Consider the following 20,160-nt stretch of genomic DNA (forward strand, 5'->3'; position numbering starts at 1 on the left):
TGTATATATATATATATATATATATATATATATATATAGATCTCCTCTCCTCTGTATATATATATATATATATATATATATATATATATATATATATATATATAGATCTCCTCTCCTCTGTATATATATATATAGATCTCCTCTCCTCTGTATATATATATATATATATATGTATAGATCTCCTCTCCTCTGTGTATATATATATATTGCAGTAACAGGTTTTGCTATACACATGTTTATTCCCTTTGTGTGTATATATATATATAGATCTCCTCTCCTCTGTATATATATATATATATATATATATATATATATATATAGATCTCCTCTCCTCTGTATATATATATATATATATAGATCTCCTCTCCTCTGTATGTATATATATATATATATATAGATCTCCTCTCCTCTGTATATATATATTGCAGTATCACAGGTTTTGCTATACACATGTTTATTCCCTTTGTGTGTATATATATATATAGATCTCCTCTCCTCTGTATATATATATATATATATATATATAGATCTCCTCTCCTCTGTATATATATATATATATATATATATATAGATCTCCTCTCCTCTGTGTATATATATTGCAGTAACACATGTTTTGCTATACACATGTTTATTCCCTTTGTGTGTATTGGAACTAAACCAAAAAAGGAGGAAAAAAAGCAAATTGGACATAATGTCACCAAACTCCAAAAATGGTCCGGACAAAATTATTGGCGCCTTTCATAATTGTGGATGAATAAGATTGTTTCCAGCCTGTGATGTTCCTTTATACTCACCTGGGGCAAGTAACAGGTGTGGGCAATATAACAATCACACCTGACAGCAGATAATAAGGAGAGAAGTTCACTTAGTCTTTGCATTATGTGTCTGTGTGTGTGTCACACTAAGCATGGACAACAGAAAGAGGAGAAGAGAACTGTCTGAGGACTTGGGAACCAAAATTGTGGGAAAATATCAACAATCTCCAGGTTACAAGTCCATCTCCAGAGATCTAGATTTGTCTTTGTCCACAGTGCGGAACATTATCAAGAAGTTTACACCCCATGGCCCTGTAGATAATCTCCCTGGACGTGGACGGAAGAGGAAAACTGATGAAAGGTGTCAACTCAGGATAGTCCGGATGGTGGATAAGCAGCCCCAAACAAGTTCCAAAGATATTCAAGCTGTCCTGCAGGCTCAGGGAGCATCAGTGTCAGCGCAAACTATCCGGCGAGATTTAAATGAAATGAAACGCTATGCAGGAGACCCAGGAGGACCCCACTATGGAGGAGACCCAGGAGGACCCCACTATGGAGGAGACCCAGGAGGACCCCACTATGGAGGAGACCCAGGAGGACCCCACTATGGAGGAAACCCAGGAGGACCCCACTATGGAGGAGACCCAGGAGGACCCCACTATGGAGGAGACCCAGGAGGACCCCACTATGGAGGAGACCCCGGAGGACCCCAGAGGACCCCGCTATGGAGGAGACCCAGGAGGACCCCGCTATGGAGGAGACCCAGGAGGACCCCGCAATGGAGGAGACCCAGGAGGACCCCGCTATGGAGGAGACCCAGGAGGACCCCTCTATGGAGGAGACCCAGGAGGACCCCTCTATGGAGGAGACCCAGGAGGACCCCTCTATGGAGGAGACCCAGGAGGACCCCACTATGGAAGAGACCCAGGAGGACCCCGCTATGGAGGAGACCCAGGAGGACCCCGCTATGGAGGAGACCCAGGAGGACCCCGCTATGGAGGAGACCCAGGAGGACCCCGCTATGGAGGAGACCCAGGAGGACCCCACTATGGAGGAGACCCAGGAGGACCCCGCTATGGAGGAGACCCAGGAGGACCCCACTGCTGACACAGAGACATAAAAAAGCAAGACTACATTTTACCAAAATGAACTTGAGTAACCAAAATCCTTCTGGGAAAACGTCTTGTGGACAGATGAGACCAAGATAGAGATTTTTGGTAAAGCAAATCATTCTACTGTTTACCGAAAACGGAATGAGGCCTACAAAGAAAAGAGCACAGTACCTACAGTGACATATGGGGGAGGTCAGTGATGTTTTGGGTTGTTTTGCTGCCTCTGGCACTGGGGGCCTTGAATGTGTACAAGACATCATGAAATCTGAGGATTACCAATGGATTTTGGGTCGCACTGTACAGATCAGTGTCAGAAAGCTGGGTTTGTGTCCCAGATCTTGGGTCTTCCAGCAGGACAATGACCCCAAACATACGTCAAAAAGCCCCAGAAATGGAGGCAACAAAGCGCTGGAGAGTTCTGAAGTGTCAATGAGTCCAGATCTAAATCCCATTGATCACCTGTGGAGAGATCCTAAAATTACTGTTGGGAAAAGGCGCCGTCCAATAAGAGACCGGGAGCAGTTTGTAAAGGAAGAGTGATCCAACATTCCGGCTGAGAGGTGTAAGAAGCTTATTGATGGTTATAGGAAGAGTGGTCCAACATTCCAGCTGAGAGGTGTAAGAAGCTTATTGATGCTTATAGGAAGAGTGGTCCAACATTCCGGCTGAGAGGTGTAAGAAGCTTATTGATGCTTATAGGAAGAGTGGTCCAACATTCCAGCTGAGAGGTGTAAGAAGCTTATTGATGCTTATAGGAAGAGTGGTCCAACATTCCGGCTGAGAGGTGTAAGAAGCTTATTGATGGTTATAGGAAGAGTGGTCCAACATTCCAGCTGAGAGGTGTAAGAAGCTTATTGATGCTTATAGGAAGAGTGGTCCAACATTCCGGCTGAGAGGTGTAAGAAGCTTATTGATGGTTATAGGAAGAGTGGTCTAACATTCTGGCTGAGAGGTGTAAGAAGCTTATTGATGGTTATAGGAAGAGTGGTCTAACATTCTGGCTGAGAGGTGTAAGAAGATTATTGATGGTTATAGGAAGAGTGGTCCAACATTCCGGCTGAGAGGTGTAAGAAGCTTATTGATGGTTATAGGATGAGTGGTCCAACATACCGGCTGAGAGGTGTAAGAAGCTTATTGATGCTTATAGGAAGACACTGATTTCACTTATTTTTTCCAAAGGGTGCAACCAAATATTAAGTTACGGGCGCCAATAATTTTGTCCAGACCATTTTTGGAGTGACATTATGTCCAATTTGCTTTTTTTCCTCCTTTTTTGGTTTAGTTCCAATACACACAAAGGGAATAAACATGTGTATAGCAAAACATGTGTTACTGCAATATATATATATATATATATATATATATATATATATATATATATACACAGAGGAGAGGAGATCTATATATATATATATATATATATATATATATATATATATACAGAGGAGAGGAGATCTATATATATATACACAAAGGGAATGAACATGTGTATAGCAAAACCTGTGTTACTGCAATATATATATACACAGAGAAGAGGAGATATATATATATATATATATATATATATATATATACAGAGAAGAGGAGATCTATATATATATATATATATATATATATATATATATACAGAGGAGAGGAGATCTATATATATATATATATATATACAGAGGAGAGGAGATCTATATATATATATATATATATATATATATATATACAGAGGAGAGGAGATCTATATATATATATATATACACAAAGGGAATAAACCTGTGTTACTGCAATCCTTTTCTGTGAGAAATACTTCATTTTATAGAAACATTTCAGGGGGGACAACATTTACGGCCATGACTGTAGAAGAACATTCTAGCCCCCATATTGATGCAGAACGCAGCAAGAAACGTCTGGCAGCGGGAGGGTTAAAGAACTCACGTTTTGTGGCTGGAAGGGAATGCGATCGTGGTTGATGTTCATTCCCGGTATCAGCACCGACATCTTCCGGGGCCCCTTGAAGCCCAGCACATTGGTCTCCTGTAGGATGAGATGACATTGGGGGGGTAAACGGTGACAATACCCGGGGGAGGGGGATACGGTGACTGCTCCCCAATACTTACATAACACACCGCCGCCAACTCCTGCCGCACCGCGCAGCCGTCCGCTAACCCCCGAGCCTTGCCCGGGTTCTGTCCGCTGTCATATACTGTAAACTTGGTCCCCATTAGATTGGATCTGAAAAAATGTGGGCAACAGAGGGTTAAAAAGTGATTTGCCGCCTCATTAAAGGGGTACTCCGCTGCTCAGCGTTTGGAACAAACTGTTCGGAGCTCTGGAAGCTTGTGAAGTCATAGCCCCACCCCCTTATGCCATCACACCCCGCCCCCTCAATGCAAGTCTATGGGAGGGGGCGTGACGGCCGTCACGCCCCCTCCCATAGACTTGCATTGAGGGGGCGGGGCGTGATGTCATGAGGGGGGCAGGCTATGACGTCACAAGCTCCCGGCGCCGGCTCCAGCGTTCGGAACAGTTTGTTCCAAACACTGAGCAGCGGAGTACCCCTTTAACCCCTTCATGACCCAGCAAATTTAGATTTCTGGCTCATGTTTTTTTTCCTCCATAACTTTTTTGTTTTTTGACTGACAAAGTTGTGTTATTGGACTCTCCAATGATTCACATTTTTCATTTATTTTTTTTTATTTTTTTAATCATACAATGTATTACAAAGCCAGAAAAAAATTATATGCAGGGTAAGAATTGAAAAAAATATTCGGAATTGCAAAATTTTATAGGGCAATTATTTTTTTCGGAGTTCAAAATACGGTAAATCTGACATTCCGTCTTTATTCCATGGGTCACTACGATTCCAATGATACCAGACTTGAATTATTTTTGTTTAGTTTTATTGTTAAAAAAAATTTAAACCTTGAAGAAAAAAAAAAAAAGAAAAAATTACTTTGTTCATTACCATGTTCTCACCCCTATAACTTTTTTATTTTTCCACCTACAGAGCTGTTTTAGGGTTTGCATTTTGCGCCATGAGCTGTAGTTTTTAACGGTACCCCTTTCGTGTAGTTCTGTATTTAAAAAAAAAAAAATTTTAAATCACTTTTTACAAATTTAGTTTTTTGGGATGTAATGTAACCAAAAATCCGCAATTTTGGCGTTTGGAATTTTTTTGCATTTACGCGGGAACATAATAATTTAATAGTTCTGACAATTACGCACGCAGCGATACCAAATATTGTGCCTTTTTTGGGGGGCAGTGTTTTATTTAGAAAATGGGAAAAGGGAGGTGATTTGAATTTTTATTAGGGGAGGGATTTTTAAAATTTTTTTTTTTTTTTTTTAAATGTTTTTACTTTTTTAAATATTATTTATACACATTTTTTGGGCCCCCTAGGGGCCTATCATCAGATGGCTTACACAGATCAATGTAATGCTATTGCATTGCATTGCTCCATGAAATCTGTGCTTGATTGCTAAGGGCTGCCTAAGTAAGCCCTAAGCAAGAACAGAGCCAGGGAAGACGCCGAGGACACGGTAAGACCTCAGGCTTCCCTAGCAACCCATAATTGCAGGCGGCTATGGGACTATTAGACACCAGGGAATAGCGGCATTTAGTGTTTAAATGCCGTGATCTGTATAGATCACGGTATTTAAAGGGGTACTTCGGTGGAAAACTTTTTTTTTGTTTAAATCAACTGGTACCAGAAAGTTAAACAGATTTGTAAATTACTTCTATTAAAAAAAAAATCTTAATCCTTCCAGTACTTATTAGCTGCTGAATACTACAGAGGAAATTCCTTTCTTTTTGGAACACAGAGCTCTCTGCTGACATCAGGAGCACAGTGCTCTCTGCTGACACCTCTGTCCATTTTAAGAACTGACCAGAGTAGGAGAAAATCCCCATAGCAAACATAACATATGCTGCTCTGGAGTGTTCCTAAAATGGACAGAGGTGTCAGCAGAGAGCACTGTGCTCGTGATGTCAGCAGAGAGCTCTGTGTTCCAAAAATAGAAGTAATTAACAAATCTGTTTAACTTTCTGGCACCAGGTGATTAAAAAAAAAAAGTTTTCCACCGGAGTACCCCTTAAACCAGTTAAATGACGGAACTCGGCACGATCGCCGAAATCTGTCATTACCGACAGATGTCAGCTGCTGATCACAGCGGACTTCTCCCGGTCATGACGCGGACCCGACCCGCGGGCCCCCGCCATGTCCGCCCACCCGACCAATGACGTTCATGTATGTCATGGGTCGGGAAGGGGTTAAAAGGAGCACTTCGGGAATTTCTTTGCTTCTATAATGCGGCATAGACTGTTACTAGAGAACAATGTAGAGCAGTGTTTCCCAACCAGGGTGCCTCCAGCAGTTGCAAAACTACATCTCCCAGCATGCCCAGACAGCCAAAAGGCTGTCCGGGCATGCTGGGAGATTTAGTTTTGCAACAGCTGGAGGCACTCTGGTTGGGAAACACTGATGTTGAGATTCTTGTGTATAGCTTGTGCTTACTTGTTTTAGCAGATGTGGCAGGCATGGAGTTCTCAGCCATACTGATTGTAATTCCATCACTGAAATGATTTCACAATGCTGCCTACATTTCCCATGAATCCCCTGGCTGTGCAGAGAAAGGGGGTGGAGTCTGATCACTGCATCTGAGCACTGCTAATGAGAGCAATCTAATCACCTGACTAGATTCCAGCAACCAGAAGCCTAAACTGAGACTCATAAGTGGGTTGGGCTCAGTTCACATTATGCGCAGTTTTGATATGTTTTTATATTCAATCTGCGTCTTTTAGAGGAATATTTGACCAATATTACTGTACACTGAACAGTACGAGCGATTGATAGAAATGCGATCATACAGTCTCGGTCCTCGGGTCATACATACCGGAGTTTCCCTATAAAGCTTCCCCCTTCCCGGGACATGTCTGTGGGGTCCGTGGAGATCAGGTAGTTGGAGGTTTTGCTTTTCTTCCTCTTTCTTCCAGCAAGAAGGAAAACCTGTAAGTGAGAAGTGAATTACAATAAAATAAAAGTTAAATGTATAAAATAAAATAATGAAGGAAAAAAAATACAAAATACAAAAAATATAAAAATAATAAAATAAAGAATAATAAAAAAATTACAAACTAAAAATAAAATAAAGAAGGAAAACCTGTAAGAAGTGAATTATAATAAAATAAAAAAATTTGTAAAATGTATAAAATAAAATAATCAAAGGAAAAAACTTAAAAAAACAAAAAACTCAAAATAATACAATTAAAAAAAAACTTAAAAATAACATAATATAAAAAAAGAAAAGAAGGAAAATCTGTAAGTGAGAAGTGAATTACAATAAAATAAAAAATGTGTAAAACGTATAAAACAAAATAATGAAGGAAAAAAAATGAAAACATAAACAAAAAATAAATAATAATAAAATTAAAATAACATAAAATAAAATAAAGATGGAAAACCTGTATGTGAGAAGTGAATTACAATAAAATAAAAAATGTGTGTGTAAAATGTATGCAATAGAATAAAATAAAATATGTATAAAATAAAATACGTGTAATGCCTCATTTGCCCTGCGGAGGCACTGCAGGGGAACTGAACAACTGTTACCAGACTTTCCCATTCAGCTGATCATGGGGGGGGGTCCCAGAAACAGGTTATTCTGTGATCATTTTATAGTTTGGAGACCCCTCTAACAAAAAGCAGAAGACCCCTTAAAGTAGTACCACCCCCTGTCCTCGTACCTTCCGGCTGTCGTCCCTCTCCAGGTGCATGTAATAGGTGGGATACAGCCCGCGGTCCATCCCCTTTTTGTCACGGCTGATCCTGCATCTTATAGTTACGCCCCGAGGGGCTGGACGGACAGCAAACTCCTTCAGTTCTCCCACATCTACCCCATCTGCAGGGGGCGCTACTGGAGCGGGGTCTGCAGAGGCCGAGTCCTGTAAATGGGAAAGGGTTAATAGAGGAAACATTGACAGCTGATCCAGAGTCCACAGCCTGGTACTCACCGTCAGAGACTTCTTACTGGAGGAAGATCCAGGACGGGTGCCCCCCGACTCCGTCTCCCCCTCATCTGAAGACTCTTCATCAAACCTCAGACTCTCCGAGAGACCTAGAAGATTATAAAGCGTAAGAAGTGTGAACAAGGGCTAACAGCAGAATAGTGAGTGCAGCTCTGGAGTATAATACAGGATATAACTCAAGATCAGTACAGGATAAGTAATGTAATGTATGTAGAGAGTGACCTCACCAGCAGAATAGTGAGTACAGCTCTGGAGTATAATACAGGATATAACTCAGGATCAGTGCAGGATAAGTAATGTAATGTATGTACACAGTGACCTCACCAGCAGAATAGTGAGTACAGTCTGGGGTATAATACAGGATATAACTCAGGATCAGTACAGGATAAGTAATGTAATGTATGTACACAGTGACCTCACCAGCAGAATAGTGAGTACAGCTCTGGAGTATAATACAGGATATAACTCAGGATCAGTAATGTAATGTATGTACACAGTGACCTCACCAGCAGAATAGTGAGTACAGCTCTGGGGTATAATACAGGATATAACTCAGGATCAGTACAGGATAAGTAATGTAATGTATGTACACAGTGACCTCACCAGCAGAATAGTGAGTACAGCTCTGGAGTAATATACAGGATATAACTCAGGATCAGTACAGGATAAGTAATGTAATGTATGTACACAGTGACCTCACCAGCAGAATAGTGAGCGCAGCTCTGGGGTATAATACAGGTTATAACTCAGGATCAGTACAGGATAAGTAATGTAATGTATGTACACAGTGACCTCACCAGCAGAATAGTGAGTACAGCTGTGGAGTATAATACAGGATATAACTCAGGATCAGTACAGGATCAGTAATGTATGTACACAGTGATGTACAGGGACACTCACCCCTCTCCTGCAGCATTTCTTGCAGGTACCGTTTGGACACCTCAGGTTTTGTGGGGGTCTCTTCCTCCTCCTCAGGTCCGGCTGTAGGTTCGCTGGGGGGAGCAGTAAATGTCTTCACCTCTGTTAAGAGGCTCTGGTTGCTTCTGGGTTTTGTCTCCGGTATCCGAGATTTGCCTTTCCGTTCTTTGGCGGCGGTGGGTTTGCCCTGAGGGGGTCCGGCTCTGCCGTTCACCTCGCTGGAGTTGGGCCTGGAGTCGTCGGACGCGATCTCATCGGGACAGGTCTCTCCCACCGACAGGATGTGAATCCTATACTCCAGATCCTGGCTCTCCGAGGTGAGGAACGCGGCCGGACCGTCTATTCCTGTAGATGACATTGTATCAACAAAGCAGAAGACGCTGAACCGGCAGCCGCCCCCACCCCCTCAGGTACAGGGGGGCCGAAAAGTGCTGCAAAGCTACAACTCCCAACATGCCCGGTCAGAGGAGACTCATACTTTAGGACCTAATTTGGCCTAGGACAAAGTCAAGCAGCAGAATCAAAGCAGTGTTTCCCCAAAGCAGTGTGCCTCCAGCTGTTGTAAAACTACAATTCCCAGCATGCCCGGCTTTGTACAAGAGCCTCATAGCTTCACCTTAGGACCTTATTGGGCTTCTGGCCAAGTCTGGGACAAAGCCAAGAAGCGGAATCTAAAGCAGCCTTTTCCTCCAGTTTGCCTCCAGCTGTTGCACAACTACAACTCCCAGCATGCCCGGACAGCCTTCGGCTGTCCGGGCATGCTGGGAGTTGTAGTTTTGCAACAGCTGGAGGCACACAGGTCAGAAATCAAGTTTGAAATCTCCACCTAATGCAGAATTAGCCTGTACTATGCTGCCACCTACAGGAAGTATATGGAGTTGCAATTCTAATGAGCCAGACCCCAATGGCCTGAACATTTTTGGGGTCCCCACTCACCATCTAAAACGGGATGAGAGGCGGCAGATGTGGGGGTGACGCTCTGCACCAGGGGGGCCTGCTCCTCGCTCTTCTTGGCCCGTCCTCGCCGGCTCCGGGGCTCCAGGTTTGGTTGCACCATGTGTGGCTCCTGCCGCTTCCTCCGCTGCTTCTGCTCCAGGAGGGCCCGCTGGACATGACAGACACAATGTGCATTAGGGGTGAGATTCATTCTAGAAGAACGGGTTGTGTGAGAGCGTGATCACACATGGAGAGTGTGCACGATAAGTGGAGATCTATGGTAATCCTCCCAGACGGGAGATGAGGACAGTGATAGGATGGAGATGCCGCCCTCTATACCCACCTGGTTGTGCAGCTTCAGCTGGCGGAGACGGGCGTTCTCATCATCCAGAATACTGCGGATAAAGGATGACAGCTGGGGGTTAGAGCAGGGGGGTGATGGTGATGATGTCGGGGTCTATGGGTGATGATGATGATGATGTGGGGGGTCTGTAAGTGATGATGATGATGATGATGTGGGGGGTCTGTAAGTGATGATGATGATGATGATGTGGGGGGTCTGTAAGTGATGATGATGATGATGATGATGTTGAGGTCTGTAGGTGATGATGATGATGTGGGGGGTCTGTGGGTGATGGTGATGTTGATGTTGGGATCTGTAGGTGACGATGATGATGATGATGTTGAGATCTGTGGGTGATGGTGATGTTGATGTTGGGGTCTGTAGGTGACGATGATGATGATGATGTTGAGGTCTGTAGGTGATGATGTTGATGTTGGGGTCTGTAGGTGATGATGATGATGATGATGTGGGGGGGTCTGTAGGTGATGATGATGATGTTGATGTTGGGGTCTGTAGGTGATGATGATGATGATGATGTGGGGGGGTCTGTAGGTGATGATGATGATGATGATGTGGGGGGGTCTGTAGGTGATGATGATGATGTTGATGTTGGGGTCTGTAGGTGATGATGATGATGATGATGATGTGGGGGGGGTCTGTAGGTGATGATGATGATGATGATGTGGGGGGGGTCTGTAGGTGATGATGATGATGATGATGTGGGGGGGTCTGTAGGTGATGATGATGTTGATGTTGGGGTCTGTAGGTGATGATGATGATGATGATGTGGGGGGGTCTGTAGGTGATGATGATGATGTTGATGTTGGGGTCTGTAGGTGATGATGATGATGATGATGATGTCGGGGTCTGTAGGTGATGATGATGATGATGTGGGGGGGTCTGTAGGTGATGATGATGTTGATGTTGATGTTGGGGTCTGTAGGTGATGATGATGATGTTGGGTAGTGCTGGGTGATATACCGGTTCCTTTTTCCTGCACGATATGAATTTTTCCTATACCGCAATACCGGTCAGGCCCCTCTCCGATCTCCTGTACGGAACCCCAACAGCCCGCGGGAAGGGGGCGTGTCGACCTCCGCACGAAGCGGCAGCCAACACGCCCCCCTCAATACAACTCTATGGCAGAGCCGAAGCGCTGCCTTCTGCAATCTCCGGCTCTGCCATAGCGATGTATTGAGGGAGAGTGTCGGCCGCCGCTTCGTGCGAAGGTCGACACCCGCTATCTGGCCGGAGAGCCGGGGCCCCGTACAGAGAGATCGCAGGGGGCCCCAGCGGTCGGACCCCCCGCAATCTCAAACTTATCTCCTATCCTTAGGATAGGGGATACGTTTTTCACCAGTATAGGGGATATGTTTTTCACCAGTATAGGGGATATGTTTTTCACCAGTATAGGGGATATGTTTTTCACCAGTATAGGGGATATGTTTTTCACCCCTGGACTACCCCTAAGATACCGTGGAACCGCCATAAACTTACAAAAATACCGTGATATGCATTTTTGGTCATAACACCTAGCACTAATGTCGGGGTCTGTGAGTGATGATGATGATGTCAGGGTCTGTGGGTGATGATGATGTCGGGGTCTGTAGGTGATGATGCTGTTGGGGTCTATGGGTGATGATGATGTCGGTGTTGATGATGTCGGGGTCTATGGGTGATGATGATGATGTCGGGGTCCATGGGTGATGATGATGATGTCGGGGTCTATGTGTGATGATGATGATGTCGGGGTCTATGGGTGATAATGATGATGATGATGTCGGGGTCTATGGGTGATAATGATGATGATGTCGGGGTCTATGGGTGATAATGATGATGATGTCGGGGTCTATGGGTGATGATGATGATGTCAGGGTCTATGGGTGATAATGATGATGTTGGGGTCTGTGGGTGATGATGATGATGATGTCGGGGTCTGTGGATGATGATGATGTCAGAGTCTGTAGGTGATGATGCTGTTGGGGTCTATGGGTGATAATGATGATGATGTCGGGGTCTGTGGGTGATAATGATGATGATGTCGGGGTCTGTGGGTGATAATGATGATGATGTCGGAGTCTGTAGGTGATGATGCTGTTGGGGTCTATGGGTGATAATGATGTCGAGGTCTATGGGTGATAATGATGATAATGTTGGGGTCTGTGGGTGATAATGATGATGATGTCGGGGTCTGTGGGTGATGATGATGATGTCAGAGTCTGTGGGTGATGATGATGATGTCCGGGTCTGTATGTGATGATGATGTCGGGGTCTGTAGGTGATGATGATGTCGGGGTCTGTGGGTGGTGATGATGTCGGGGTCTGTGGGTGGTGATGATGTCGGGGTCTATGGGTGATGATGATGTCGGAGTCCATGGGTGATGATGATGATGTCGGGGTCTATGGGTGAGGATGATGTCGGGGTCTATGGGTGATGATGATGATGTCGGGGTCTATGGGTGATAATGATGATGATGTCGGGGTCTGTGGGTGGTGATGATGATGTCGGGGTCTATGGGTGATAATGATGATGATGTCGGGGTCTGTGGCTGGTGATAATGTCGGAGTCTGTGGGTGGTGATGATGATGATGATGATGTCGGGGTCTGTGGGTGATGATGATGATGATGATGATGTCGGGGTCTGTGGGTGATGATGATGAAGTCGGGGTCTATGGGTGATAATGATGATGATGTCGGGGTCTATGGGTGATAATGATGATGATGTCGGGGTCTGTGGGTGGTGATGATGATGATGTCGGGGTCTGTGGGTGGTGATGATGATGATGATGTCGGGGTCTATGGGTGATGATGATGATGTCGGGGTCTGTGGGTGGTGGTGATGATGATGATGATGTCGGGGTCTATAGGTCATAATGATGATGATGTTGGGGTCTGTGGGTGATAATGATGATGATGTCAGAGTCTGTGGGTGATGATGATGATGTCCGGGTCTGTATGTGATGATGATGTCGGGGTCTGTAGGTGATGATGATGTCGGGGTCTGTGGGTGGTGATGATGTCGGGGTCTGTGGGTGGTGATGATGTCGGGGTCTATGGGTGATGATGATGTCGGAGTCCATGGGTGATGATGATGATGTCGGGGTCTATGGGTGAGGATGATGTCGGGGTCTATGGGTGATGATGATGATGTCGGGGTCTATGGGTGATAATGATGATGATGTCGGGGTCTGTGGGTGGTGATGATGATGTCGGGGTCTATGGGTGATAATGATGATGATGTCGGGGTCTGTGGCTGGTGATAATGTCGGAGTCTGTGGGTGGTGATGATGATGATGATGATGTCGGGGTCTGTGGGTGATGATGATGATGATGATGATGTCGGGGTCTGTGGGTGATGATGATGAAGTCGGGGTCTATGGGTGATAATGATGATGATGTCGGGGTCTATGGGTGATAATGATGATGATGTCGGGGTCTGTGGGTGGTGATGATGATGATGTCGGGGTCTGTGGGTGGTGATGATGATGATGATGTCGGGGTCTATGGGTGATGATGATGATGTCGGGGTCTGTGGGTGGTGGTGATGATGATGATGATGTCGGGGTCTATAGGTCATAATGATGATGATGTTGGGGTCTGTGGGTGATAATGATGATGATGTCGGGGTCTGTGGGTGATGATGATGATGATGTCGGGGTCTGTGGGTGATGATGATGATGATGATGTCGGGGTCTGTGGGTGATGATGATGATGATGATGATGTCGGGGTCTGTGGGTGGTGATGATGATGATGTCGGGGTCTATGGGTGATAATAATGATGATGATGATGATGTCGGGGTCTATGGGTGGTGATGATGATGATGATGTCGGGGTCTGTGGGGTGATGATGATGATGTCGGGGTCTGTGGGGTGATGATGATGATGTCGGGGTCTATGGGTGATGATGATGATGTCGGGGTCTATGGGTGATAATAATGATGATGATGATGATGTCGGGGTCTATGGGTGATGATGATGATGATGTCGGGGTCTGTGGGGTGATGATGATGATGATGATGTCGGGGTCTATGGGTGATGATGATGATGTCGGGGTCTGTGAATGATGATGATGATGTCGGGGGTCTATGGGTGATGATGATGATGTCGGGGTCTATGGGTGATGATGATGATGTCGGGGTGTGTGGGTGATGATGATGATGTCGGGGTCTGTGGGTGATGATGATGATGATGATGATGATGTCGGGGTCTGTGGGTGATGATGATGATGATGATGATGATGTCGGGGTCTGTGGGTGATGATGATGATGATGTCGGGGTCTGTGGGTGATGATGATGATGATGATGATGATGTCGGGGTCTGTGGGTGATGATGATGATGTCGGGGTCTGTGGGTGATGATGATGATGATGATGTCGGGGTCTGTGGGTGATGATGATGATGTCGGGGTCTGTGGGGTGATGATGATGTCGGGGTCTATGGGTGGTGATGATGATGATTATGTCGGGATCTGTGGGTGATGATGATGATGTCAGGGTCTATGGGTGGTGATGATGTCGGGGTCTGTGGGTGATGATGATGATGTCGGGGTCTGTGGGTGATGATGATGATGTCGGGGTCTATGGGTGGTGATGATGATGTCGGGGTCTGTGGGTGGTGATGCTGTCGGGGTCTCAGACTGTACCCCCGTCCCCCCTGTACCTGGTTCCGGTTCCCCAGTCCCCGCCGGACTCCATCTCGCAGCTTCTTTCCCCGATAGATTCCCGTCCCTTAGCAACCAGCCTGCTCCTAACAACCGCACCCGGCAATGTCCGGCCCTCCTATTGGTCCGCGGCCTCACCGCATTGGCTGCTGGGACGGCCGAGCGTCCTGGGGGCGGGGCCCGCACTGAGGAATGAGGGGCGGAGCTAAGTAAACACTGGGGGGAGACCGAGGAATTCTTGTGAATGAACATGCCAAACTTTATGTGTAACAGACAAACCCCCAAAAAGAACAAACGTGTGTATTAGAGATATCTGGATATTACATGTATCTACAACAGTGGTCTGCAAACTGAGCCCCTCCAGGGGGTGCAAGACTACAACTCCCAGCCGAAGGCTGTCCGGGCATGCTGGGAGTTGTAGTTTTGCACCATCTGGTGGTCTACAGTTTTGATGTATACACAGTGGGCACTGTATTAGGCACAGTCAATCAGCCAATCACATGGCAGCAACTCAATGCATTTAGGCACGTAGACGCGGTCAAGACAACTCTCTAAAATTCGGATAATTTCCTGGATTTTTCGTGCCAACCCATCAGAAACTGGTCCGAAAAAGAGAAAATATCCAGTGCGTGGAAGTTGTGTGGAGTAAAATGCCTTTTTGATGTCAGCAGAGAATAGGCAGACTGGTTCAAGATATATTTATGTATAATACAGACCCCACTATATGATCTACAGGGGGGCAAAAAAGTATTTAGTCAGCCACCAATAGCGCAAATTCTTCAGTAAAATAAGTATTTGGTCACCTACAAACAGGCAATATTTCTGGCTCTCACAGACCTGTAACTTCTTTAAGAGTCTCCTCTGTCCTCCACTCGTTACACGTATTAATGGCTCCTGTTTGAACTTGTTACCAGTATACAAGACACAACCTCAAACAGTCACACTTCAAACTCCATTATGGCCAAGACCAAAGAGCTGTCGAAGGACACCAGAAACAAAATCATAGACCTGCACCAGGCTGGGAAGACTGAATCTGCAATAGGCAAACAGCTTGGTGTGAAGAAATGAACTGCGGGATCAATTATTAGAAAATGGAAGACATACAAGACCACTGATAATCTCCCTCGATCTGGGGCTCCACATAAGATCTCACCCCGTGGTGTCAAAGTGATCATGAGAACGGTGAGCAAAAATCCCAGAACCACACGGGGGGACCTAGTGAAGGACTTACAGAGAGCTGGGACCAAAGTAACAAAGACAACCATCAGTAACACACTACACCACAAGGGACTTAAATCATGCAGTGCCAGACGTGTCCCCCTGCTTAAAGGGGTACTCCGGTGCTTAGACATCTTATCCCCAATCCAAAGGATAGGGGATAAGATGCCTGATCGCGGAAGTCCCACAGCTGGGGATGCCCGTGATCATACACGCGGCACCCCGTTTGTAATCAGTCCCTGGAGCGTGTTTGCTCCGGGTCTGAAAACAGTTGACCGCAGGGCCGGCGGCATGTAACATCACGCCCCCGTGTGACATCACGCTCCGCCCATCAATGCAAGCCTACGGGAGGGAGCGTGATAACTATCACACCCCCTCCCATAGGCTTGCATTGAGGGGCGGAGCATGACATCACACGGGGTCAGAGTGCGTGACGTCATATGCCGCCGGCCCTGCGGTCGACCGTAATCAGTCCCGGAGTGAACACGCTCCGGGGACTGATTACAAACGGGGTGTCGCTTGCATGATCCCGGGGGTCTCCAGCTGCGGGACTCCCGCGATCAGGCATCTTATCCCCTATCCCCTTGAAGCCAGTACATGTCCGGGCCCGTCTGAAGTTTGCTAGAGAGCATTTGGATGATCCAGAAGAGTATTGGGAGAATGTCATATGGTCGGATGAAACCAAAGTAGAACTTTTTGGTAAAAACTCAACTTGTGTTTGGAGGAGAAAGAATGCTGAGTTGCATCCAAACAACACCATACCTACTGTGAAGCATGGGGGGTGGAAACATAAGGCTTTGGGGCTGTTTTTCTGCTAAGGGACCAGGACGACTGATCCGTGTAAAGGAAAGAATGAATGGGGCCATGTATTGTGAGATTTTGAGTGAAAACCTCCTTCCATCAGCAAGGGCATTGAAGATGAAACGTGGCTGGGTCTTTCAGCATGACAATGATCCCAAACACACCGCTCGGGGAATGAAGGAGTGGCTTCGTAATAAGCATTTCAAGGTCCTGGAGTGGCCTAGCCAGTCTCCAGATCTCAACCCCATAAAAAAACCTTTGGAGGGAGTTGAAAGTCCGTGTTGCCCAGCGACAGCCCCAAAACATCACTGCTCTAGAGGAGATCTGCATGGAGGAATGGGCCAAAATACCAGCAACAGTGTGTGAGAACCTTGTGAAAACAGAAAACATGTGACCTCTGTCATTGCCAACAAAGGGAATATAACAAAGTATTGAGAGGAACTTTTGTTATTAACCAAATACTTATTTTCCACCATAATTTGCAAATAATCTATTTAATAATCAGACAATGTGATTTTATGGATTTTTTTTTCTCATTCTGTCTCTCATAGTTGAGGTTATAACCTATGATGATAATTACAGCCTCATCTTTATAAGGGGGAGAACTTGTACAATTGGTGACTGACTAAATACTTTAAAAGTCTCTACTGGATAAGATGTCAGATCGCCGGGGTTCCGCTGCTGGGGACCCCGGGGATCGCTGCTGCAGCACCCCACTATCATTACTGCGCAGAGCGAGATTGCTCTGCACGTAATGACGGGCAATACAGGGGCCGTAGCATCGTTACGTCATGGCTCCGCCCCTCGTGACATCACGGCCCGCCCCCGTCAATACAAGTCTATGGGAGGGGGCGTGGCGGTCGTCACGCCCCCTGCCATAGACTTGCATTAAGGGGACGGGCCGTGATGTCATGAAGGGCGGAGCCATGACGTCACACTGCTCCGGCCCCTGTATCGCCCGTCATTACGCACAGAGCGAACTTGCTCTGCGCAGTAATGATAGCGCGGTGCCGCAGCGGAGATCCCCGGGGTCCCCAGCAGCAGGACCGCGGCGATCTGACATCTTATCCCCTATCCTTTGGAGTACCCCTTTAATAGTGTCTCTGTGCAAATATTGCTCCAGTCCAGTTGGCAGTATTTGTGTGCATGTGCGTCTATTGTTCTAGCGTTAGTTCACATTCATAGGCCTTTATTCAGACTGTAGCCTTGAGTCGGTGCGGTTTTGTAGGTAACCAGTGCTATATTGTTTTTGAAGTCGGGATGTAGATATAGTGTCTTAAAGGGGTACTCCGGTGAAAACCTTTTTTCTTTTAAATCAACTGGTGGCAGAAAGTTAAACATATTTGTAAATTACTTCTATTAAAAAATCTTAATCCTTCCAGTACTTATTAGCTACTGAATGCTACAGAGGAAATTCCTTTCTTTTTGGAACACTGATGACCTCACGAGCACAGTGCCCTCTGCTGACATCTCTGTCCATTTTAGCAACCGTGCATAGCAGATGTATGCTAAGGGCAGCATGGTGGCTTAGTTAGTTAGCATTGCTGCCTTGCAGTGCTGGGGACTTGGGTTCAAATCCCACTAAGGACAACAATAAATAAAACATTATTATTATTATTATAATAACGTCAGCAGAGAGAACTGTAAACTAAAAGTATATTGCACCTTATTAGATTGCACATATATATATATTGCACACTGTAATGTTACATGCTGTCCTTATTGCACTTTTATAACTTCATACATTGCACACAGTCTCTATTTTGGTATATTGCACATATTCCACAAGCGTAATATCCACTTAGCTTATCCTGCTGTGAAGAACGCTGCATCCTGCTGTGAATGGCCGCCATCCGAGCCACACGCACGTAAAGGAGTGATGAGGACACGTACCCGCAAGGACAGCTCTAAAACATCCCTGAAGAATCCGAATGGAGGAAACGCGTAGGATAATGGGCAAAGACGTGTGAATACCCATCAGACCTAATGCAGCGTTCTTCACAGCAGGATAAGCTAAGTGGATATTACGCTTGTGGAATATGTGCAATATACCAAAATAGAGACTGTGTGCAATGTATGAAGTTATAAAAGTGCAATAAGGACAGCATGTAACATTACAGTGTGCAATATATATATATATATGTACAATCGAATAAGGTGCAATATACATTTAGTTTAGCACAATAAGGACTAATGTGCAATAAACATTAAATGCAATAAGTACGGACAGTGCAATATTAGCAACAGTGACGGGATATGTACAAACAGGAGGATCACTATTACATAGGAGACTATCCTTAAGACACTATGGGGGAGATTTATCAAAACCTGTGCAGAGGAAGAGTGGTGCAGTTGCCCATAGAAACCAGATTGCTTCTTTCATTTTCCACAGGCCTCAGTTGCCCATAGCAACCAATCCGATTGCTTCTTTCATTTTCCACAGGCCTCAGTTGCCCATAGCAACCAATCAGATTGCTTCTTTCATTTTCCACAGGCCTCTAAAGAGGCCTGTGGAAAATGAAAGAAGCAATCTGATTGGTTGCTATGGGCAACTGCACCACTCTTCCTCTGCACAGGTTTTGATAAATCTCCCCCTATATCTACATCCCGACTTCAAAAACAATATAGCACTGGTTACCTACAAAACCGCACCAACTCAAGGCTACAGTCTGAATAAAGGCCTATGAATGTGAACTAACGCCATAACAAAAGACGCACACGAATACTGCTATATATATATATATGGTCTCTATAGGTAACACAGCTGCCATTTCAGGTCATCAGATTAGAGGTTGGGTCAGGACGTCTGTAATACCAAAAATACACATGTAACAAAATTTACACAATTTTGTTAACCCTTTAATCTGAGGTGATAAATCAGTATAGAAATTCACTTGCCATTACACCATCAGATCTAGTACAAGGATAAGGAGTAGAGATGAGCGAACTTACAGTAAATTCGATTCGTCACGAACTTCTCGGCTCGGCAGTTGATTGCTTATCCTGCGTAAATTAGTTCAGCTTTCAGGTGCTCTGGTGGGCTGGAAAAGATGGATACAATCCTAGGAAAGAGTCTCCTAGGACTGTATCCACCTTTTCCAGCCCACCGGAGCACCTGAAAGCTGAACTAATTTATGCAGGAAAAGTCATCAACTGCCGAGCCGAGAAGTTCGTGACGAATCGAATTTACTGTAAGTTCGCTCATCTCTAATAAGGAGCCCGAAATGACATTGTGTCCCTCTGCCAAAAGCTGCACAAAGTAGAGTCATCCAGAATGACATAACCGAAGGCTAGGTACTCCGCCCCTAGACATCTTATCCCTTATCCAAAGCATAGGGGATAAGATGTCTGATCACGGGGGCCCAGCCGCCCCCACAATCTCGGCTGCGGCATCCCAGA

General features: G+C 45.4%; 1 protein-coding gene across 1 annotated transcript in view; it reads right to left on the reverse strand.

Moving 5' to 3' along the window:
• Positions 1-19,205, reverse strand: part of TULP3 (TUB like protein 3) — a 24,895-nt gene extending 5,690 nt beyond the window's left edge. Inside the window, exons 1-10 of the mRNA XM_056517845.1 lie at positions 19,090-19,205; positions 14,742-14,958; positions 10,081-10,132; positions 9,738-9,906; positions 8,784-9,146; positions 7,869-7,972; positions 7,602-7,799; positions 6,752-6,864; positions 3,976-4,090; positions 3,794-3,892 (exon numbers count right to left, since the gene is read on the reverse strand). Of these exons, the coding sequence (XP_056373820.1) occupies positions 3,794-3,892; positions 3,976-4,090; positions 6,752-6,864; positions 7,602-7,799; positions 7,869-7,972; positions 8,784-9,146; positions 9,738-9,906; positions 10,081-10,132; positions 14,742-14,776 (1,248 nt within the window). The 5' untranslated portion in view covers positions 14,777-14,958; positions 19,090-19,205. The remainder of the gene's footprint in view (positions 1-3,793; positions 3,893-3,975; positions 4,091-6,751; positions 6,865-7,601; positions 7,800-7,868; positions 7,973-8,783; positions 9,147-9,737; positions 9,907-10,080; positions 10,133-14,741; positions 14,959-19,089) is intronic.
• Between the last annotated feature and the right edge of the window lie 955 nt (positions 19,206-20,160).

This window comes from Hyla sarda, chromosome 4 (assembly GCF_029499605.1).
Source record: "Hyla sarda isolate aHylSar1 chromosome 4, aHylSar1.hap1, whole genome shotgun sequence".
NCBI classification, from domain to species: Eukaryota; Metazoa; Chordata; class Amphibia; order Anura; family Hylidae; genus Hyla; species Hyla sarda.